A 24,604-nucleotide genomic window follows, 5' to 3' on the forward strand; every position below is an offset into this window, starting at 1 on the left:
ACGAGTCCTATATCGACATAACCTGAAAGGCCGTTCAGCAAGGAAGAAGCCACTGCTCCAAAACCGCCATAATAAAGCCCGACTACGGTTTGCAACTGCACATGGGGACAAAGATCGTACTTTTTGGAGAAATGTCCTCTGGTCTGATGAAACAAAAATAGAACTGTTTGACCATTATGTTTGGAGGAAAAAGGGGGAGGCTTGCAAGCCGAAGAACACCATCCCAACCGTGAAGCACGGGGGTGGCAGCATCATGTTGTGGGGGTGCTTTGCTGCAGGAGGGACTGGTTCACTTCACAAAATAGATGGCTTCACGAGGAAGGAAACTTATGTGCATATATTGAAGCAACACCTCAAGACATCAGTCAGGAAGTTAAATCTTGGTTGCAAATGGGTCTTCCAAATGGACAATGACCCCAAGCATACTTCCAAAGTTGTGGCAGAATGGCTTCAGGTCAACAAAGTCAAGGTATTGGAGTGGCCATCACAAAGCCCTGACCTCAAACCTATAGAAAATTTGTGGGCAGAACTGAAAAAGCGTTCAGGGCTGTGTTCAGCACATAAAAACCTAATAGAACGTTAAACGGAATGGAGCTCTACTGAACGACCAGTTGAAAAACAGGGAGGGGTTGGGTTGTGGGTTCAAAACGCACCGCTGCCATTTAATTAGGTCACTCATTGCTTCAAGCCACACCCACTGAATGGCACAAACGTATCTCAGTCTGTTTAAAAATGTTTTGGGATAACGTGTTCAGTACAAACCGTCCACAACGTCGCAAACGTTCAAGTGAACTGAACGCAAATCTGGTGTACGGCACTTCAGGAACAGGGTTGCCTACCCCTGCTCTAGGGTCCTGTGGTACAAGGTATTGGGCAACAGCTTTCTTCCAGGGCCCATATTCCCAAAGCATTTCACAGTAGGGATAATGATCTTGGACCTCCCCCTTGTCAATGTAAACTCAGTACTCTTTGTACTCATAAAATCAGTACTCTTTGTGAATATGGGCCCTGGCCTGTCAGCAATGTCCCTTCACCTGAAATACAACAAAGAAGTCATATTTTCCTAGAGAGATTTACACTTATCAAAACGTCACGCCAGGGTAAACCTACATGAAACTCCCTTCGGGAAAATGAATGGAGGACAACAATTAGAACAATTTCCCTGTTTGCCCGCTAGGTTTTATGGTTATTATGACTCATACTGTGGTGCCCTATTCATGTCATTAACAAGTCCTTTCATTTATATTTATGGTGCATTCTTATGCATGTACATTTCATACTAATACATTTCATTGTGCTGTAGGCTGGTGTTCTGTCTGTGTTGCAGGTGTTCTACAGCATTTTCAGAAAGTATAATTTTGGATCACGAGTGTCACTAAGGCAAGTACTCCAGGCCAACCGCTGCTCAAGCTAATGATGCGTTCCAATTTAGCCACCTGCTTACCTCAATTATTGTCTTCGTTTATCCACCCAGTTAATGAGATGTTATGTTATTGAACTGCGCTGTACCAAGCCTTCCGTCCCGAAGAGGACGCAGTCACTCACCTCCCCAGTCAGTCCCGCTGTGGTGTGACAGCGCTAGCTTCCTGCTTTTATGTTTCTGATGCGAGTATGGTCGCGGAGCCAGACCAGTGATATCAGTACTAACTCACTGTAACAGTTTCTGTCGGCACAATTAATGTCTCCTCGATAAGAATCGTCATAGCCTTAAATATGCTATAAATCCTTGAAACGTAGGAGTGGACTGCTTGCAATAACCTGAGGTGAGAATATTTTTTCTGACAACGTAAACTCATAGTACACTACAGTACACTACAGTATACTTTATTGAACTATTTTAATGATAGCCTACATGGGCTATTGATAATGATACAATTTGTATCATTATCAATAGCAAGCTACACATGCACATCTCCCTATGTAGTTAGATAAAGGATTTCGTGTGATCGAATTTAGATCAAGGTAAATTCATCAGCAGGGCGGGTTTACATGTTCAGTTGTAGGTTTCGTCAACATATTACTCATCCCTGCTGTATGTACGCAGAACAAATGTATGAATTCAACGTGCAACAATTTCAAAGATTTTACTGAGTTACAGTTAATATAAGGTAATCAGTAAATTGAAATAAATAAATTAGGCCCTAATCATGGATTTCACATGACTGGGAGTACAGATATGCATCTCTTGGTCACAGATACCTTTAAAAAAAGACCCCCCTTCTTTTTTAAGGTATCTGTGACCAAGAGATGCATATCTGTACTCCCAGTCATGTGAAATCCATAGATTAGGGCCTAATATATTTATCTGGTGTGACCATAATTTGCCTCATGCAGTTGGATACATCTCCTTCAAATAGAGTTGATCAGGCTGTTGATTGTGGCCTGTGGAATGTTGTCCCACTCCTCTTCAATAGCTTTGCGAAGTTGCTGGATATTGGCTTGAACTGGAACATGCTGTCATACACGTTTCTCCAGAGCATGCCAAACATGCTCTATTTGGTGACATGTCTGGTGAGTATGCAGGCCATGGAAGAGCTGGGACATTTTCAGCTTCCAGTAATTGTGTACAGATCCTTGTGACATGGTGACATACGTTATCATCGTATATCATCGTATATCATCGTTATCAAAGGTGAAATAAATAAATAAATAAAAATCATGCTGAAACATGAGGTGATGGCAGCGGATGAATCATAAGGCAATGGGCCTCAGGATCTCGTCACCATATCTCTGAGCATTCAAATTTTCCATCAATAAAATGCATTTGTGTTTGTTGTTCATAGCTTATGCCTGCCCATACCATAACCCCACCGCTACCATGGGGCACTCTGTTCATAACGTTGACATCAGCAAACCGCTCACCCACACGACGCCATACACGTGGTCTGCGATTGTGAGGCCAGTTGGACTTACTGTCAAGTTCTCTAAAATGACATTGTGGCTTATGGTAGATAAATGAACATTCAGTTCTCTGGTTACAGCTCTGCTGGATATTCCTGCAGTCAGCATTCCAATTGCACGCTCCCTCAATTCAAGAGATCAGTGGCATTGGGCTGTGTGACAAAACAGCACATTTTAGAGTGACCTTTTTTGTCCTTGGCCATCAGGTGGATGGATTATCTTGGCAAAGGAGAGTGGTTATGGATGATGCCAGAGTTCCACAGTAGGCTGCATTATGTTAAGCCTCAAGTCCAACTTATTTTACCGTTCTTCTCTGTAATAGTATAATAACTCAGTTAGTAAAATTATACTAAAACGAAAAAACAGTTTAGAGCCATGTCACACTTCTCAGCACTTCTGTATTTCAGGAGGAAGTGTGCCTAACTGTTTTCTCCCTTTGAAATAAATCACCCAGAAGTGAAACCCTCCACATGCCACGTTTGCTTACTTACACAAATACAACTTGTTTAAATAATCAGTTGTGTAGTCTTGGAATTATTATTTAAACACCTTAGCCTCACTAAGTTTAACTAATTCACCTGACTCTACAGTCCGGTAAAGAAAGTACACCCAGAGTCTAGACTGAGAGGATAAATCCCATGCATTCTCATTCAGTTTTTCTTTTCATCTTCCTGCACCTTATTAGCCAGGTCACGTGTGTGGTTCATTCTCTCACATCCACTCCAATGTCTACTGTCTACAGTTTGACTGGGTTCCCACTTCTCTGGGTGCAGATCTGATGGGGTTTGGGGAGGACCTGTGGTGTCCCCAGGCCAACGCGGCCCTGATGCGGCTGCAAGACTCAGAACTACGTCTGATGGAAGTGATGAAGAAGTGGATGAGCCAGCGGTCCAAGAGCGACCGGGAGTTCTCTGTTCAGCTGCACCAGATGGCTGCCATGGTTGAGAAACTGGAGGGGCCCCAGCCTGGGGGAGGACTGGACTACATCAGCCAGCTCAACCAGGTTCTTTACGGGTCCTTCCATTTGATTGACATTTTTTTGTTGTTGACCACACCTCTTTTGTTTTGATTGAAACTTTTTATACATATTTGCCCATCATAGAAGTGGTCAGAAAGTAACTTTTTGGACCTGAATGCCAAAATATTTAGAAGATAGAAGTGCTCAGTGTTGACCCATTTTGCATACCCCACCCCAACATGAGACATCCATGTCTTAATCACTGGAAAATATAAACGGTTGGGTTTGATAGTGACAGTTGTTTTTAAATTATACGGTCAATCTTCCATAGGAAACCTATTGAATATAGACAATAGAATAGCCATTCCTATTTAAGTTGACATTCCACGGTGGGTGGATCAGTGGCCATCTTTGTGGTTGTAATAGGAAGTATTATACACTGCTCAAAAAAATAAAGGGAACACTAAAATAACACATCCTAGATCTGAATGAATGAAATAATCTTATTAAATACTTTTTTCTTTACATAGTTGAATGTGCTGACAACAAAATCACACAAAAATAATCAATGGAAATCCAATTTATCAATCCATGGAGGTCTGGATTTGGAGTCACACTCAAAATTAAAGTGGAAAACCACACTACAGGCTGATCCAACTTTGATGTAATGTCCTTAAAACAAGTCAAAATGAGGCTCAGTAGTGTGTGTGGCCTCCACGTGCCTGTATGACCTCCCTACAACGCCTGGGCAGCTCCTGATGAGGTGGCGGATGGTCTCCTGAGGGATCTCCTCCCAGACCTGGACTAAAGCATCCGCCAACTCCTGGACAGTCTGTGGTGCAACGTGGCGTTGGTGGATGGAGCGAGACATGATGTCCCAGATGTGCTCAATTGGATTCAGGTCTGGGGAACGGGTGAACCAGTCCATAGCATCAATGCCTTCCTCTTGCAGGAACATGAGGTCTAGCATTGTCTTGCATTAGGAGGAACCCAGGGCCAACCGCACCAGCATATGGTCTCACAAGGGGTCTGAGGATCTCATCTCGGTACCTAATGGCAGTCAGGCTACCTCTGGCGAGCACATGGAGGGCTGTGCGGCCCCCCAAAGAAATACCACCCCACACCATGACTGACCCACCGCCAAACCAGTCTTGCTGGAGGATGTTGCAGCAGCAGAACGTTCTCCACGGCGTCTCCAGACTCTGTCACGTCTGTCACATGTGCTCAGTGTGAACCTGCTTTCATCTGTGAAGAGCACAGGGCGCCAGTGGCAAATTTGCCAATCTTGGTGTTCTCTGGCAAATGCCAAACGTCCTGCACGGTGTTGGGCTGTAAGCACAACCCCCACCTGTGGACGTCGGGCCCTCATACCACCCTCATGGAGTCTGTTTCTGACCGTTTGAGCAGACACATGCACATTTGTGGCATGCTGGAGGTCATTTTGCAGGGCTCTGGCAGTGCTCCTCCTGCTCCTCCTTGCACAAAGGCGGAGGTAGCGGTCCTGCTGCTGGGTTGTTGCCCTCCTACGGCCTCCTCCACGTCTCCTGATGTACTGTCCTGTCTCCTGGTAGCGCCTCCATGCTCTGGATACTACGCTGACAGACACAGCAAACCTTCTTGCCACAGCTCGCATTGATGTGCCATCCTGGATGAGCTGCACTACCTGAGCCACTTGTGTGGGTTGTAGACTCCGTCTCATGCTACCACTAGAGTGAAAGCACCGCCAGCATTCAAAAGTGACCAAAACATCAGCCAGGAAGCATAGGAACTGAGAAGTGGTCTGTGGTCCCCACCTGCAGAACCACTCCTTTATTGGGGGTGTCTTGCTAATTGCCTATAATTTCCACCTGTTGTCTATTCCATTTGCACAACAGCATGTGACATTTATTGTCAATCAGTGTTGCTTCCTAAGTGGACAGTTTGATTTCACAGAAGTGTGATTGACTTGGAGTTACATTGTGTTGTTTAAGTGTTCCCTTTATTTTTTTGAGCAGTATATTTCAATGATGTACCATCTAAATTGCAGTGGTCTGGGATATGTCCGTTCTATGAATTCTATTTCTATAATTGAAATGACACCCACCCTGTATTCAAAAGTATACTGCGTCTCAACCGGTGACGGGCACAATATAAACATCTCAGATTATGTAAAATAGGGTCTAAGCTACAACATAAACCAAAATAAAAAAACAGCGTAATTTCCTTGTTTGTAGGTAATTGATGTTAAAGGATAAAAAAGGACATTATTTTTTGTTTGACAACCCTGTTTACATTTTTAAATTATGTCAAACTCAACCGTTTATCTTTTCCAGTGATTAAGACATGTACAGTATGCCTCATGGTAGGGTGGGGTAGGCAAAATGGGTCAACTTTGAGCACATCTCCTAAATATTTTGGCATTCCGGTCCAAAAAGTCCCTTTCTGACCACTTACTTCTACCGTGAGCAAATATGAATGGGAACTTTCATTCAGTGATTGAAATCAAATGGAATGACCCCTACACTATATCACTGGTTTTAGCAAACTCACTGGTTTCGACATTCGACCACATCCACCCCCAGCTGCAAAGTGGACTTGACATTTCAACAGTATTGATGAATTAGCATTACGTTTGATCAGTAGATAGTGATACGCAGAGTATTCTCTTAATTAATTCTGTCTCTCTCTCTCTCTCTTTCTGGCCTCCTTCCTCTTTCAGTCGTGGGGTGTACTGGTGGCTCAGACGGAGAGTTTGAGTCGTGTGATGCGGCGGCAGTCTGAGGACCTGCAGGTTGGGCCTCTCAGCAAACTGACCCTGCTGATCAGAGACAAGCAGCAGCTCAGGAAGACATACGCAGAGCAGTGGAGCCAGCTCAGCCAGGAGCTCAGCAGGGTCCGACACACACACACACACACACACACACACACACACACACACACACACACACACACACACACACACACACACACACACACACACACACGACTGTACACACACACACACACACACACGACTGCACACACACACACACACACACAAACAGATGAACATATCACTCTGTAAAACTCAATTTGCCCTGATAAATATTACCAGGCACTTTGTAGTCCTCCACCAAACACCTTGTCAGTTTGCTTTCAAAATGGGAAGTAGCTTCCACTTTCACATGCTGGCTTTCAGCTATATGCTTGAGAAATATGCAGTAGCCTACAGTGTTGAAAAAAATCACACAAATTTACTGAGAGTGGTGCTATTTCTGAGTCTTGTTTGTACAGTGCCTTGCAAAAGTATTCATCACCCTTGGCGTTTTTCCTATTGTGTTGCATTACAACCTGAAATTTAAATAGATTTTGGGGGGGATTTCAGGTAATGGACATACACAAAATAGTCCAAATTGGGGAAGTGAAATGAAAAAAATTATAAAAAATAAAAACTGAAAAGTGGTGTGTGCATATGTATTCACCCCCTTTGCTATGAATCCTCTAAATAAGAGCTGGTGCAACTAATTACCTTCAGAAGTCACATAATTAGTTAGATTGTACACAGGTGGACTTTATTTAAGTGTCACATGATCTCAGTATATATACACTTGTTCTTAAAGGCCTCAGAGTCTGCACCACCACTAAACAAGGGGCACCACCAAGCAAGCGGCACCATGAAGACCAAGGATCTCTCCAAACAGGTCAGGGACACAGTTGTGGAGAAGTACAGATCAGGGTTGGGTTATAAAAATATCTGAAACTTTGAACATCCCACGGAGCACCATTAAATCCATGAATAAAAAATGGAAAGAATATGGCACCATAACAAACCTGCCAAGAGAGGGCCACCCACCAAAACTCACGGACCAGGCAAGGAGCGCATTAATCAGAGAGGCAAGAAAGAGACCAAAGATAACCCTGAAGGAGCTGCAAAGCTCCACAGCGGAGATTGTAGTATCTGTCCATAGTACCACTTTAAGCCGTACAATCCACAGAGCTGGGCTTTACGGAAGAGTGGCCAGAAAAAATCCATTGCTTAAAGAAAAAAGTAAGCAAACAGGTTTGGTGTTTGCCAAAAGGCATGTGGGAGACTCTGCAAACATATGGAAGAAGGTACTCTGGTCAGATGAGACTAAAATTGAGCTTTTTGGCCATCAAGGAAAACGCTATGTCTGGCACAAACCCAACACCTCTCATCACCCCGAGAACACCATCCCCACAGTGAATTATGGTGGTGGCAGCATCATGCTGTGGGGATGTTTTTCATCGGCAGGGACTGGGGAACTGGTCAGAATTGAAGGAATGATGGATGGTGCTAAATACAGGGAAATTCTTGAGGGAAACCTGCTTCAGTCTTCCAGAGATTTGAGACTGGGATGGAGGTTCACCTTCCAGCAGGACAATGACCCTAAGCATACTGCTAAAGCAACACTCAAGTGATTTAAGGGAAAACATTTAAATGTCTTGGAATGGCCTAGTCAAATCCCAGACCTCAATCCAATTGAGAATCTGTGGTATGACTTAAAGATTACTGTACACCAAGTTATGTTTTTTTGTGTTATTTCTTGTTTGTTTCACAATAAAACATATTTTGCATCTTCAAAGTGGTATGTTGTGTAAATGAAATGATACAAACCCCCCAAAAATCTATTCTAATTCCAGGTTGTGAGGCAACAAAATAGGAAAAATGCCAAGGGGGTGAATACTTTCCCAAGCCACTGTAGCTCATACTGTATTTGGTTTGTTTGTTGTGAGTTCTGATGGTTTCTTTGGTTACCACTCTATTTTAGAGACAGTATACATCTCTATGTAGAGCCTTTTGCCACTGATCTTGTCAAACAGGAAATGTACAAATAACAATGATCAAAGATCCTGTAGCACAAAGGGCTATTACTGTAAGACTATTAATATTACTATATTACTATTACTATAAGACCTTATGTAGGAATACTGTTATCACCTGAAACAGTCAAAACAGACGGTCACCTTGTACTAATCTCTGTAATATGATGTGCTTAATACGAAGAGCATGGCATAGGTTGCAAAGAAAGCTGTTTTAAACTTTGGGCTTGAAATAGTTAAATTAATCACAAATGTGTGAATTTAATGCATTCCCTTTTCACCAGTGTGGATATGCAGTAGGCGCTCCTCTTTGAGATGCAGAGCTGCACAGTTATTGTAACTTCATTAACAGACAGCACTCAGTTGAAATGAAAGCCAATGGGCTGTAACTGAGTTTGGCCATTGTTGTCTAATTGAGAATTGCTCTTGCATAGCAAATGCATTTTGATGAACAAAAGCCATCGGGGACTTTAATATGACAATAGCTTTTGCCCTTTCCGTGGTTTCTATCGTTACCATATTACGGCGAGCAAATTATGTGTTCATCTTTAATGAATTCCTGGTTTATGGGTTGCAGTTTGTACATTTCCTGGGTCAGGTTTTGCCTTAGTACCTTGTACAGTGCACTACAAACAAGTCACAGGCCTAATGCAGACATCCTCTGCACTTTGGTAGTGCAAGGTATAATTAACCTTTTGTGAAACATCACAGCACAGTTGAAAAATATATGGCAAATAGAAATCAACTGGATGGTGTTCAGAGATAGATGGGAGGGGTTGAGTGGAGTTGAAGGATGGGATTAAAAACAAACAAGATAACTATTGTAAAATATACTCTGTCCGTAAATCAATCAATCAATCAATCAAATGTATTTATAAAACCCTTTTTACATCAGCCGATGTCACAAAGTGCTATATAGAAACCCAGCCAAAAATCCTAAATGGAAAGCAATGCAGATGTAGAAGCACGGTGGCTAGGAAAAACTCCCTAGAAAGGCAGGTATTTAGGAAGAAATTGGAAATGATGCAGACAGTTACATTGATGGAAGCCACAATCTATCTGCAATATTAAAGCTGATCTACCCCCTAAAAAATAAAAAATTGTTATAATTAACCTTAGGTCAGTGGTCACCAACCGGTCGATCTCAAGGCATTCCTCGTCGATCACCAAACATTTCTGTAAATAAAACTACGATAAAGCCTTGTTCCTATTTTTTAAAGATTTGTTTCGTGCTGTTGGCAGTAGGTGCACTTCATTTAGCAGACCCAGTCCCGGGAAGGCAAAGTGTTCCCATTTTCAACCATTTCATGTCTGAAGGTAGAACTCCGCATACCCGGCGGGCCTAGAGAGCAAATCAAGTGCACCGGTGTCTTCACAGAAAAGTTGATACCGTGAAATGTAAAACTTTTAAAATAATGACTTTGAAGACTCAATGAGTACAGCAAAGAGCTGCTGTTTTCATGAGTAAGTTCTTGTTTAAGTTGTTATTTAGCACTGTCAACACTTTGTTCAACACTTTTATAAGCCATAAAATACACTTTCTCCCTACTTCCACTCATGCTACAACCAGCACTGCAGCTGCAATGAATGAGTGTAGCAAATTTTCGATAAGCTTGCATTGTTGTTATTATTAGCGGCTTGTGTCTTTTTTAATATCAAGGAATATTTCTCTTTCTCTGGTCATAGGAAGAACAACATGAATTGGTACATGAGGCAGAAATAATGCAGTGTGACTTGAATTTTGCCATCAGCTAGAAGACTGTCCTCTTTTCTAAGTGGAGGAACTGCTGCTCCCTCCCTCTCCTCAGACTGACCATCAGATGCAGGCCATCAGTCCAGTAAAAAATATATAATAATATTATGTTCACTCAGCTCACTGCCCTACAAGTACTACAACAAATGATCTATTACCAGTGTGATTATATACCTACATTTTTTAAATATAATTTCAAAATTGTCTGAGAAGAACATTCAAGCATAGCCAATAAACAGTGACAATGTATTGGGCCATCCAAGCCTACTGCACAAACATCATTGCTACAGAACTGTTTTTAATTGGTTAATGTTACGTAGGCTTATCTTTTTAAAGTCATGTTTAAACAGTATTTTTACCATGCATGCTCAACTTGCATTTAGACTCAGAAAGTGATCTTGACTCAGAAAATGTTGGTGACTTAGATGGTGGCTAATGGAAATGTTAAGGGTAAAAAAATGCAGTCAAACCAGTTTCTGTTACCAGGGCCTCTCTGACGTCACCGACTTCCTGCGTGCTTCTACCTCTGAGTTGAGAGGTGTTGGGACTCAGGCCTGTAGGGTCTGCGTCCCGGTCTTTCCTGTCTGGTCTTTCTCCTCTCTCTTGTCTGTCTGTGTTGTCTCAGAGGTGGCAAAGCTGGGGTCAAACAAAACCTTGCATTGTGAAGGCACTCCCGCTTTTAACAAACCACACCCGTATCACTTGTTTGTACAGTATCATCTCCACTCCGTCTCCCCTCCTTTCCCTCTCTGAGGACGGTGCTCTGTGGTTAGATCACAGGACGAGTAGAAATGTATTTGAGGACTCTCATTGTCCTCAGAGAGTGGCTGAATATCTCTCTACTCATCCCATTTGTTCTTCAATTTATGCACCTTGTTTGGATGAGGTAACACTAATATACCCTTTCCATTTGTCAGGTGACCCAGACAGAGCTGGAGAGGCTGAAGGCCAGCTACAGACAGCTGGTGAGGGATGCAGCGCAGGCAAAGAGGAAGTACCAGGAGGCCAGTAAAGGTGGGGAAGCTCACTCTGTCTGGCTCCGTCTCATTTCTCCAAACAGCACAGAGATACTCTCACTTTGACTGGCTGAAAGGATTACATTCTGGACAACAGATGATCTTTACCTCCTTACAGGGGCGAAAATCTGATATCAACTTTGGAGGGGACAATTACATGAAATTTTCTCAAGAGCAATTCCTGAGGGGGACACAAAAAGTAGTGCTGTAACACATAGCCTACATTGTAATATGGTAAATGTATATTGAGGAACCAAAGAAATAAGGTGTTTGCCGTACTCCTACCGGTACCCAAAACTACACAACTAATCACAACAGCAATACCATTGCCTTAAACAAATCTCAGTTCAGTCACCAGTTTAAGTTGAGAGTGGGGGTATCCATGGCATTTTCCAATTATGTTCCTTTTTTACAAGTCCAAAAAATTGAGAACCTTTCATAATGTTGCCAAACAAAGACTCAACAAACTTACCTGAGACTCCCTGTCTCTGCCAGTCTGTCCCTGCATATCTGTCCCCAACTCTGCTGTCTGTGTGCCATCTGTTGCCTGCTCTGCCTAATGACATCATTGTAACATTTCCATTAGAATTTCATTTCTTTCTTATGAACATTTTATCAACTAGTCTTTGAGATATTAGGCTACTAGGGTTCTTACTATGCGTTTTGGTGTATTGAAAAATACTCTGATGTCCGTCTTTTATTTTTCTGCCATTTTTCTACCTGGCTGGCTGGCTGGCTACACACACACACAGTGTGTAGGTTATTTACAGTAGGAGATGGGCTTCTATCATCTTATCTTTTATCATTCTATTTGGGCTTCGATCTAAAAGGTAGCTAGCAAATGTGAAACGGATTAAAATGACAAGAGTTGACAGCTGTATGAGTTCACCATTTACACAACATATGCTGCAACCTTTTGTAATTTTAATAGTTTGTTTCATATTGGCTGGCTTCCAACAATAGCTGAATTTGCAAAGCTAGCGAGCACCAATTCCGTTTCAGTGGTGTTCGCTATAATCTTTGCTACCCGGGTTAAAGAAAGGTGAAATAAAATAAATAAATAAAAGTTCCCTTGCGACAATTTAGCTTTTGCAACGAGACCATTAAATATATTTAAGACAATGGTAGAAGAGAGTGTAGTTCTGTTCAGTTTGGACTTCAGTTTATCGCTAACCTTATCACAGGGACTTTGAAGCACTAACTTACATCATCTGCATGCTGATCTTGGAATAAATTGACGATAGCAAAGATTCCATCTTTGACGACGCCACATAAATGGAATAGGTACTAGCTAGCTTAATAGTTAATATTTGCGCGCTAGCTCTGCATATTCAGCTAGTGTGTGTGCGCGATTGACTGGATGAACCTCACGTCAGTTATGTGCATTGAGTGCCTTTCAGACAGTAGACACGACCCCTCTGTTATCTTGCCAACTAAGGAACTGGCAGTGGATCAAACCATTGTGAGGCAAAGGGTGGGGGGGTCACAATCTTTTGAAACTTAAAAACGCGCTATTAAGTGTCTATAATCAGCACAATTGCTTTCATTGCGTATTATTTAAGTTACATAGTTATGTTTCAGTAATATATTGGGGGGGGGGACAAATCGTATTTTTCCCAGGAGGGGGGGGGTCGTGTCCCCCCCGGGATTTCCGCCCCTTTCTCCTGATAGTTCTGTTTAGACAACTGGTGTCCTAATGATTCACCAAATTAACACAGTTGATCATATTAGTAGTGACTATTTGTCATGTGTTTTGTTTTTCCATTCTAACCTACATTTGTGTGTGTTCTACTGATATATATATATATAGTGTCTTATGTTTGTTTAGATAAAGAGCGTGAGCGTGCGAGGGAGCGCTATGTGAAGGCTACTCTGAGGCTCCATGAGCTTCATAATGAGTATGTGCTGTCAGTCAGAGCAGCCCAGGTGTACCATCAGCACCACTACAGCCAGGCCCAACCTGCCCTGCTCATGGCACTACAGAGCCTACAGCAGGAGATGGTACTCGTACTGTAAGTGTGTGTGTGTGTGAGGGGAAAGCACAACTCTGTCAGTGAATTCCCAGTCAGTGATGAGATCATATTGCGTGTGTGTCCAGCGTGGAAGGAAAGTACTGTGACTATGGTCATCCCGTTGTTACACTGCATGGTTTTGTATCTCACCTAATATCCTTCCCTTTTGATAACAATTCAAGCACTCTCATGGGAAGTTTGATATAATTGTTTTTGGCTGTTGTCCAAACCCACGTAATGTAGTCAATACTGGCCCTGGAGACCCACAGGGTGTGCAGGCTTTTGTTTCAGCCGAGTACTATACATACAGTGCCTTCGGAAAGTATTCAGACCCCTTAACTTTTTCTACATTTTATTACGTTACAGCCTTATTCTAAAATTGATTAAATAAAACAATTTCCTCAGCAATCTACACACAATACCCCATAATGACAAAGCGAAAACAGTTTTTTATACATTTTTGCACAATAAAAACTGAACGTTATTTAGATAAATATTCAGACCCTTTGCTATGAGACTCGAAATTGAGCTCAGGGGCATCCTGTTTCCATTGATCTTCCTTGAGATGTTTCTACAACTTGATTGGAGTCCACCTGTGGTAAATTCAATTGATTGGACATGATTTGGAAAGGCACACACCTGTCTATATAAGGTCCCACAGTTGACAGTGCATGTCAGAGCAAAAACCAAGCCATGATGTCGAAGGAATTGTCCGTAGAGCTCTGAGACAGGATTGTGTTGGCACAGATCTGGGGAAGGCTACCAAAACATTTATGCAGCATTGAAGGTCCCCAAGAACACAGTGGCCTCCATATTTCTTAATTAGAAGAAGTTCGGAACCGCCAAGACTCTTCCTAGAGCTGTCCAAACTGAGCAATCGGGGGAGAAGGGCCTTGAACGGGAATGTGACCAAGAACCCGATGGTCACTCTGACAGAGCTCTAGAGTTCCTCTGTTGAGATTGGAGAACCTTCCAGAAGGACAACCATCTCTGCAGCACTCCATCAATTAGGCCTTTATGGTAGAGTGGCCAGACAGAAGCCACTCCTCAGCAAAAGGCACATGACAGCCCGTTTGGAATTTGCCAAGATTGAACTCTTTGGTCTGAATGCCAAGTGTCACGTCTGGAGGAAACCTGGCACCATCCCTTCGGTGAAGCGTGGTGGCAGCATCATGCTGTGGGGATGTTTTTCAGCAGCAGGGACTGGGAAACTAGTCAGGATTGAGGAAAAGATGAACGGATCAAAGTACAGAGAGATCCTTGATGAAAACGTGCTCTAGAGAGCTCAGGATCTCAAACTGGGGTGAATGTTCACCTTCCAACAGGACAACGACCCTAAGCACACAGCCAAGACAACGCAGGAGTGGCTTTGGGACAAGTCTCTGAATGTCCTTTAGTGGCCCGGCCTTGAACCCAATCGAGCATCTCTGGAGAGACCTGAAAATGGCTGTGCAGCAACACTCCCCATCCAGCCTGACTGAGCTTGAGAGGATCTGCTGAGAAGAATGGGAGAAACTCCCCAAATACAGGTGTGCCAAGCTTGTAGCGTCATACCCAAGAAGATTGAGCCTGTAACCGCTGCCAAAGGTGCTTCAACAAAGTACTGAGTAAAGGGTCTGAATACTTATGTAAATGTGATATTTCAGTTTTTTGTTGTTGATGAATTAGGAAAAAATTTCTAAACAGTTGTTGCTTTGTCATTGTGTTGTGTGTATTGTGTGTAGATTGATGAGGGGAAAAAACGATGTAATCAATTTTAGAATAAGGCTATAACCTAACAAATGTGGAAAAAGTCGAGGGGTCTGAATACTTTCTGAAGGCACTGTACCTATTTAATAACGGATCTTCAAGCCTTTGATTAGATGAAGCAGGTGCGTTAGTGCTGAGCTAGAAAAAAGCCTGCACACCCAGTGGGTCCCCAGACCAGGGTTGAATTATACTGCCCTGACCTCTCTACCTGACATTAAACTTTTTCCCTGTAACCCAGGAAGGAGATCCTGCAGGAGTACTATGACATGTCCAGTATGCTCCAACAGGAGGTAGTATCTGTCCACGAGGAGATGTCTACTGCTCTGAAGGCCATAGAGCCACACAGAGAGTACGAGAGCTTCATCCAGCAGAACAGGTATTCAGCTGCAAGTTGCTCTGGATAAGAGAATCTGCTAAATGACTAAAATGTAAATATTCTGATCTTAATGCAGTCAAGAGGCTGAAAAGTTTCACCATGTGTGTTCAGGTCTGTAGGGGAGGTTCCGGTGTGTGTGGAGTTTGACTCTGGTCTTCTGGAGAACACAGATCGACTAAAGACTGGAGAGCTGGAACTAAATGAGCTTACAGTGGAGGGGATCCAACACAGGTTAGTTTATACGCACACACAGACACAGCGCAATCAAAAAGTATTCAGACCCCTTGACCTTTTCCCCATTTTGTTAAGATACAGCCTTATTCTAAAATGTATTCATTATTTTTTTCCCTCATCAATCTACATACAATACCCCATAATGACACAGTGAAAACAGGTTTTTATCATTTTTTGCACATTTATAAAAACAGAAATACCTTATTTACATAAGTATTCAGAACCTTTGCTATGAGACTCTAAATTGAGATCCGGTGCATCCTGTTTCCATTGATCATGCTTGAGATGTTTCTACAACTTGATTGGATTCCACCTGTGGTAAATTCAGTTAATTGGACATTATTTGGAAAGGCACACACCTGTCTATACAGTATAAGATCCCACAGTTGACAGTGCGTGTCAGAGAAAAACCAAGCCATGAGGTCGAAGAAATTGTCCATAGAGCTCCGAGACAGGATCGTGTCGAGGCACACATCTGGGGAAGGGTACCAAAACATTTCTGCAGCTTTGAAGGTCCCCAAGAACAGTGGCCTCCATCATTCTTAAATGGAAGAAGTTTGGAACCACCAAGACTCGACCGAGAGCTGGCCAATCAGCCAAACTGAGCAATCAGGGAATAAGGGCCTTGATCAAGGAGGTGACCAAGAACCCGATGGTCACTCTGACAGAGCTCCGCAGTTCCTCTGTGGAGATTGGAGAACCCTCCAGAAGGAGAACCATCTCTGCAGCGCTCCACCAATCAAGCCTTTATGGTAGAATGGCCAGACGGAAGTCACTCCTCAGTAAAACAGCCCGCTTGGAGTTTGCCAAAAGGCACCTAAAGACTCTAAGATCATGAGAAACAAGATTGTCTGGCCTGATGAAACCAGGATTGAACTCTTTGGCCTGAAGCATGATGGTGGCAGCATCGAGCTGTGGGGATGTTTTTCAGCAGCAGGGACTGGGAGACTAGTTAGGATTGAGGGAAAGATAAACGGAGCAAAGTACTGAGAGATCCTTGATGAAAACCTGTTCCAGACTGCTCAGGACCTCTGACTGAGTCGAAGGTTCACCTTCCAACATGACAACTACCTTAAGCACACAGCCAAGACAACGCAGCAGTAGCTTTGGGACAAGTCTGAATGTCTTTGAGTGGCCCAGCCAGAGCCCGGACTTGAACCCGATCGAACATCTCTGGAGAGACCTATTCTCCCTGTCCAGCCTGACAGAGCTTGAAAGGGTCTGCTGAGAAGAATGGGAAAAACTTCCTAAATACAGGTGTGCCAAGCTTGTAGCATCATACCAAGGAAGACTCAAGGCTGTCATCGCTGCCAAAGGTGCTTCAACAGAGTACTGATTACAGCTCTTTAGGGATAGGGGGCAGTATTGACAATTTCGGGAAAAATATGTGCCCATATTAAACTGCCTCCTACTCAAACTCGGAAGCTAGGATAGGCATATTATTAGTAGATGTGGATAGAAAACACTCTGAAGTTTATAAAACTGTTTGAATGATGTCTGTGAGTATAACAGAACTCCTATAGCAAGCAAAAACCTGAGAGAAATCCTACCAGGAAGTGGAAATATGGATGCATGGGCTCTCTTCGAGTAATTTCCTATTGAACACACATAGTAATAATTGTCACAAGGCTTCCACTAGATGTCAACAGTCTTTAGAAAGTTGTTTGAGGCGTCTACGATGAACAGAGACCGAATGAGAAGGCTGGGAAGTTGGTCACCCAGGGAAGGACATCACTTCATTGGTGCGCATTCACGAGAGAGGTAGCTCTGTTCCAAAACGTTTTTCAAGACACAGGAACCGTCCGGTTGAAATATTACTGAAACTTCACGTTCTAAAGGCCCTAAAGATTGATGTTTTACAACGTTTGACATGTTTGAACGAGCGTAAATATAACTTTTTTTAAACTTTTCGTTGTGACATTGTCCGCGCACTTCCTACATTTGGAGTAGCTGATCTGAACGCGCGAACAACAAGGAGTTATTTGGAAATAAATTATGGAGTTTATCGAACAAAACAACATTTATTGTGGACCTGGGATCCCTGGAAGTGCCTTCTGATGAAGATCATCAAAGGTAAGGGAATATTTCTAATGCAATTTATGATTTTAGATGACTCCAAAATGGCGGCTATCTGTATTGCCTAGTGTATTTTTCTGAGCTCAGTACTCAGATTATTGCAAAGAGTGCTTTCCTCGTGAAGCTTTTTTGAAATCTTTCACAGCATTAGCATAAAGATGTTCATCTATAATTCTTTGAATGACAGTTTAATATTTTATCAACGTTTATGACAAGTATTTTTGTAAATTGTGGCGCTGATTCACCCTCAGTATTTGAGAGAAAATATTTTCTGAATGCGCCAATGTAAAATGCTGTTTTTAAATATAAATATGAATTTTATCGAACAAAAAAATGCATGTATTGTGTATCATGATGTCCTAGGAGTGTCATCTGATGAAGATCGTCAAAGGTTAGTGCTGCATTTAGCTGTGTTTTGGGTATTTGTGATGCATGTAGTTGCTTGGAAATGGCTGTGTGGTTATTTGTGTCGATGTACTCTCCCAACATAATCTAATGTTTTTGCTTTCGCTGTAAAGCCTTTTTGAAATCATATTCAGGAGAAGTGTATCTATAAAATGGTGTAAAAGAGTCCTATGTTTGAGAAAAATAAATTATAAGATTTGTGGTTTTGAATATGGCACTCTGATTTTTCACTAAACTCGGTCCCGGTTATGGGATTGTTGTCGCAAGAGGTTTTAAGGGTCTGAATACTTATGTGAATGTGATATTTCTGTTTACATTATTTTTATAAATTAACAAACATTTCTAAAAACCAGTTTTTGCTTTGTCATTATGGGGTATTGTTTAGATTGATGAGGATACTTTTTTTTAATCCATTTTTGAAAAAGTCTGTAATGTAACAAATATATATATATATATATATATATATATATATATATATATATACTGCTCAAAAAAATAAAGGGAACACTTAAACAACACAATATAACTCCGTCAATCACACTTCTGTGAAATCAAACTGTCCACTTAGGAAGCAACGCTGATTGACAATACATTTCACATGCTGTTGTGCAAATGGTATAGACAATAGGTGGAAATTACAGGCAATTAGCAAGACACCGCCAATAAAGGAGTGGTTCTGCAGGTGGGGACCACAGACCACTTCTCAGTTCCTATGCTTCCTGGCTGATGTTTTGGTCACTTTTGGATGCTGGCGGTGCTTTCACTCTAGTGGTAGCATGAGACGGAGTCTACAACCCACACAAGTGGCTCAGGTAGTGCAGCTCATCCAGGATGGCACATCAATGCGAGCTGTGGCAAGAAGGTTTGCTGTGTCTGTCAGCGTAGTGTCCAGAGCATGGAGGCGCTACCAGGAGACAGGCCAGTACATCAGGAGACGTGGAGGAGGCCGTAGGAGGGCAACAACCCAGCAGCAGGACCGCTTCCTCCGCCTTTGTGCAAGTTGGAGCAGGAGAAGCACTGCCAGAGCCCTGCAAAATGACCTCCAGCAGGCCAAAAATGTGCATGTGTCTGCTCAAACGGTCAGAAACAGACTCCATGAGGGTGGTATGAGGGCCCGACGTCCACAGGTAGGGGTTGTGCTTACAGCCCAACACCGTGCAGGACGTTTGGCCTTTGCCAGAGAACACCAAGATTGGCAAATTCGCCACTGGCGCCCTGTGCTCTTCACAGATGAAAGCAGGTTCACACTGAGCACATGTGACAGACGTGACAGAGTCTGGAGACGCCGTGGAGAACGTTCTGCTGCCTGCAACATCCTCCAGCATGACCGGTTTGGCATTTCTTTGGGGGCCGCACAGCCCTCCATGTGCTCGCCAGAGGTAGCCTGACTGCCATTAGGTACCGAGATGAGATCCTCAGACCCCTTGTGAGACCATATGCTAGTGCGGTTGGCCCTGGGTTCCTCCTAATGCAAGACAATGCTAGACCTCATGTGGCTGGAGTGTGTCAGCAGTTCCTGCAAGAGGAAGGCATTGATGCTATGGACTGGCTCGCCCGTTCCCCAGACCTGAATCCAATTGAGCACATCTGGGACATCATGTCTCGCTCCATCCACCAACGCCACGTTGCACCACAGACTGTCCAGGAGTTGGCGGATGCTTTAGTCTAGGTCTGGGAGGAGATCCCTCAGGAGACCATCCGCCACCTCATCAGGAGCATGCCCAGGCGTTGTAGTGAGGTCATACAGGCACGTGGAGGCCACACACACTACTGAGCCTCATTTTGACTTGTTTTAAGGACATTACATCAAAGTTGGATCAGCCTGTAGTGTGGTTTTCCACTTTAATTTTGAGTGTGACTCCAAATCCAGACCTCCATGGGTTGATAAATTGGATTTCCATTGATTATTTTTGTGTGATTTTGTTGTCAGCACATTCAACTATGTAAAGAAAAAAGTATTTAATAAGATTATTTCTTTCATTCAGATCTAGGATGTGTTGTTTAAGTGTTCCCTTTATTTTTTTGAGCAGTATATATAGATACACACACACACACTCTACCGGTCAAAAGTTTTAGAACACCTACTCATTCAAGGGTTTTTCTTTATTTTTTACTATTTTCTACATTGTATAATAATAATGAAGACATCAAAGCTATGAAATTGCACATATGGAATTATGTAGTAACCAAAAAAGTGTTAAGTAAATGAACAAATATTTTAGCTTCTTCAAAGTAGCCACCCTTTGCCTTGATTACAGCTTTGCAGATTCTTGGCGTTCTGTCAATCAGCTTCACCTGGAATGCTTTTTCAATTGGGTTGAGGTCGGGTGATTGTGGAGGTCAGGTCATCTGATGCAACACTCATCATTCTCCTTCTTGGTCAAATAGCCCTTACACAGCCTGGAGGTGTGTTAGGTTATTGTCCTGTTGAAAAACAAATGGTAGTCCCACTAAACACAAACCAGATGGGATGGCGTATCTCTGCAGAAACTGTGGTAGCCATGCTGGTTAAGTGTGCCTTGAATTCTAAATAAATTACTGACAGTGTCACCAGCAAAGGACCATCACACTTCCTCCTCCATGCTTCACGGTGGGAACTACACATGCAGAGATCATCCGTTCATTTACTCTGCATCTCAAATTTGGACTCATCAGACCAAAGGACAGATTTCCACCGGTCTAATGTCCATTGCTCGTGTTTCTTGGCCCAAGCAAGTCTCTTCTTCTTATTGGTGTCCTTTAGTAGTGGTTTCTTTGCAGTAATTCGACCAGCAATTCGTCTGATTCATGCAGTCTCCTCTGAACAGTTGATGTTGAGATGTCTGTTACTGAACTCTGTGAAGCACTTATTTGGGCTGCAATTTCTGAGGCTGGTAACTCTAATGAACTATTCTCTGTATCAGAGGTAACTCTGGGTCTTCCTTTCCTGTGGCGGTCCTCATGAGAGCCAGTTTAATCATAGCGCTTGATGGTTTTTACGACTGCACTTGAAGAAACTTTCAAAGTTCTTGAAATTTTCCCGATTAAAGTAATGTCTTTGCTTATTTGAGCTGTTCTTGCCATACCAAATAGGGCTATCTTCTGTATACCACCCCTACTTTGTCACAACACAACTGATTTGGCTCAAACGCATTATGGAAAGAAATGCCACACCTGTTAATTGAAATGCATTCCAGGTGATTACCTTGTGAAGCTGGTTGAGAGAATGGCAAGAGTGTGCAAAGCTGTCATCTAGGCAATGGGTGGCTACTTTGAAGAATTTCAAATATAAAATATATTTTGATTTGTTTAACTCTTTTTTTTGATTGCTTCATGATTCCATATGTGTTATTTCATAGTTTTGATGTCTTCACTATTATTCTACAATGTAGAAAATAGTTTAAAAAAAAAGAAAACTGTTATAAGTAGGTGGGTTTAAACTTTTGACTGGTACTGTGTATATATATATGACACACACACACACACAATCTTAACACCAACAACACATTTCACCCCTTCGTCCCCTTTCTCTCCCCATGTCTCTCCCCCTCTACCAGGTTGACTGCAGTGGAAGAGGAACTGCTGTCTCTTGCTGGTAATGTGGTTTCCCAACAGGCCTCAGTCAACCAGCTGGAGTTGGAGCTGGAGGCAGAGGAAGAGGGCATCAAACGGGGTCAGAGGTGAGGTGATATCCACATGTACAGGAAGGTCCAACTTTACATGGGCAAGCGTGCTTGGTAAGCACTTAGGCAGATGTAGTGTAATTAGATAGTACTTACAGCTGTTATACATAATAATATGATAATTTATCCTGGGTAAACAGAATAGAATTCTATTTCTATGGTCTGAACCAGGATAAAGTTGGCTCTGGCTGCACCAAACCACTGACTGGGAAAAAAAGAGTAAAGAATTTTGGCATTGATCTGCATCATATTTTTGCAGTGTGTTGATCTCTCAACGGTGGTGTTCATCTGCAGGCAGTCTGCTATCAGAGTAGTTTAGGCTGCTCTCCTCTCTGCTGTGGCTGGCTAAGCTGGCTGCTCTCTGGGGACAGACTCACTATGCCTTATATATAACATGGTGATATGAGGAGACTTTTCAAGTTCTCCTCTCATTTGTCTTGGTTTAGATGCCTGTCCGCTGTTACAGTGAGGGGGAAAAAAGTATTTGATCTCCTGCTGATTTTGTATGTTTGCCCACTGACAAAGAAATTATCAGTTTATAATTTTAATGGTAGGTTTATTTGAACAGTGAGAGACAGAATAACAACAAAATCCAGAAAAACGCATGTAAAAAATGTTCTAAAATGATTTGCATTTTAATGAGGGAAATAAATATTTGACCCCCTTTCAATCAGAAAGATTTCTGGCTCCCAGGTGTCTTTTAAACAGGCAACGAGCTGAGATTAGGAGCACACTCTTAAAGGGAGTGCTCTTAATCTCAGCTTGTACCTGTATAAAAGACACCTGTCCACAGAAGCAATCAATCAATCAAATTCCAGACTCTCCACCATGGCCAAGACCACAGAGCTCTCCAAGGATGTCAGGGACAAGATTGTAGACCTACACAAGGCTGGAATGGACTACAAGACCATCGCCAAGCAGCTTGGTGAGAAGGTGACAACAGTTGGTGCGATTATTCGCAAATGGAAGAAACACAAAATAACTGTCAATCTCCCTCGGCCTGGGGCAAGATCTCATCTCGTGGAGTTGCACTGATCATGAGAACGGTGAGGAATCAGCCCAGAACTACACGGGAGGATCTTGTCAATGATCTCAAGGCAGCTGGGACTATAGTCACCAAGAAAACAATTGGTAACACACTATGCCGTGAAGGACTGAAATCCTGCAGCGCCCTCAAGGTCCCCCTGCTCAAGAAAGCACATATACATGCCCGTCTGAAGTTTGCCAATGAACATCTGAATGATTCAGAGGACAACTGGGTGAAAGTGCTGTGGTCAGATGAGACCAAAATGGAGCTTTTTGGCATCAACTCAACTCGCCATGTTTGGAGGAGGAGGAATGCTGCCTATGACCCCAAGAACACCATCCCCACTGTCAAACATGGAGGTGGAAACATTATGCTTTGGGGGTTTTTTCTGCTAAGGGGACAGGACAACTTCACTGCATCAAAGGGACGATGGACGGGGCCATGTACCGTCAAATCTTGGGTGAGAACCTCCTTCCCTCAGCCATGGCATTGAAAATGGGTCATGGATGGGTATTGCAGCATGACAATGACCCAAAACACACGGTCAAGGCAACAAAGGAGTGGCTCAAGAAGAAGCACATTAAGGTCCTGGAGTGGCCTAGCCAGTCTCCAGAACTTAATCCTATAGAAAATCTGTGGAGGGAGCTGAAGGTTTGAGTTGCCAAACGTCAGCCTCAAAACCTTAATGACTTGGAGAAGATCTGCAAAGAGGAGTGGGACAAAATCCCTCCTGAGATGTGTGCAAACCTGGTGGCCAACTACAAGAAACGTCTGACCTCTGTGATTGCCAACAAGGGTTTTGCCACCAAGTTCTAAGTCATGTTTTGCAGAGGGTCAAATACTTATTTCCCTCATTAAAATGCAAATCATTTTATAACATTTTTGACATGCGTTTTCTGGATTTTTTTGTTGTTATTCTGTCTCTCACTGTTCAAATAAACCTACCATTAAAATGATAGACTGATCATTTCTTTGTCAGTGGGCAGACGTACAAAACCAGCAGGGGATCAAATACTTTTTTCCCTCACTGTATTAGAAGTTACTAATAAGCTCTTAGTGCACAGATGGAGCAGCTGTGTTGACTGACACTAGCCTAATGTTCACTGGTGCCGAGGGAAACATGCCTCTCCTTAAGGAGTCATGGGTTTGATGAAACACTTTGGAAATCAACAGATACAGACTGAATGCTTCCTGGATTAGTAAATAACTGTTTTACCTAAGTGGTGATGTTAGTTAATGTAGCAGTGTAATATTTGAAAGCTAAGTAAGGAAGAATTTTGTCCACAAATATACACACATTTCTATTATATGTAAAATGTTTATGATTAGTGAATGCCATCATGTATTAATTTTGTTAGATACTCCCTATTAGCTAAAATATATATTTTTATTAAGCCATTTTAGCTGTCGCGCTAGCTGTTCGGTTCAAACAGATTCACAAATCATGGGAATTTGTCACACTATGAAGACATCTCCCTACAAGGCACTTGCCTGGGCTGGTCTGCTCCCGCCATAGCTAAAGCCAGTGTGAGAAACGTGCTAACAAACATTTGTGCTTTGAACTAAATAAATACTGCACTCTGACCCAGAAAACCTCTTCACTAGATTCATGATAGTGTTGTTAGACAAAGCAAG

At 42.6% G+C, this 24,604-nt stretch overlaps 1 protein-coding gene across 4 annotated transcripts in view; it reads left to right on the forward strand.

Annotated features, from left to right (window-relative positions):
• Positions 1–492: 492 nt before the first annotated feature.
• Positions 493–24,604, forward strand: part of LOC115203144 (tyrosine-protein kinase Fes/Fps-like) — a 35,670-nt gene continuing 11,558 nt past the window's right edge. Inside the window, exons 1-8 of one of the 4 annotated variants that reach the window (XM_029767554.1) lie at positions 493–1,763; positions 3,644–3,904; positions 6,558–6,731; positions 11,330–11,426; positions 13,257–13,440; positions 15,428–15,565; positions 15,677–15,796; positions 21,817–21,939. In XM_029767554.1, the coding sequence (XP_029623414.1) occupies positions 3,680–3,904; positions 6,558–6,731; positions 11,330–11,426; positions 13,257–13,440; positions 15,428–15,565; positions 15,677–15,796; positions 21,817–21,939 (1,061 nt within the window). In that variant the 5' untranslated portion in view covers positions 493–1,763; positions 3,644–3,679. Of the gene's footprint in view, positions 1,764–2,404; positions 2,512–3,643; positions 3,905–6,557; positions 6,732–11,329; positions 11,427–13,256; positions 13,441–15,427; positions 15,566–15,676; positions 15,797–21,816; positions 21,940–24,604 lie in introns of those variants that run through there. The other 3 variants (XM_029767555.1, XM_029767553.1, XM_029767552.1) reach the window with 3 other exon arrangements.

The sequence above is a fragment of the Salmo trutta genome, chromosome 12, assembly GCF_901001165.1.
Source record: "Salmo trutta chromosome 12, fSalTru1.1, whole genome shotgun sequence".
Taxonomy (NCBI): Eukaryota; Metazoa; Chordata; class Actinopteri; order Salmoniformes; family Salmonidae; genus Salmo; species Salmo trutta.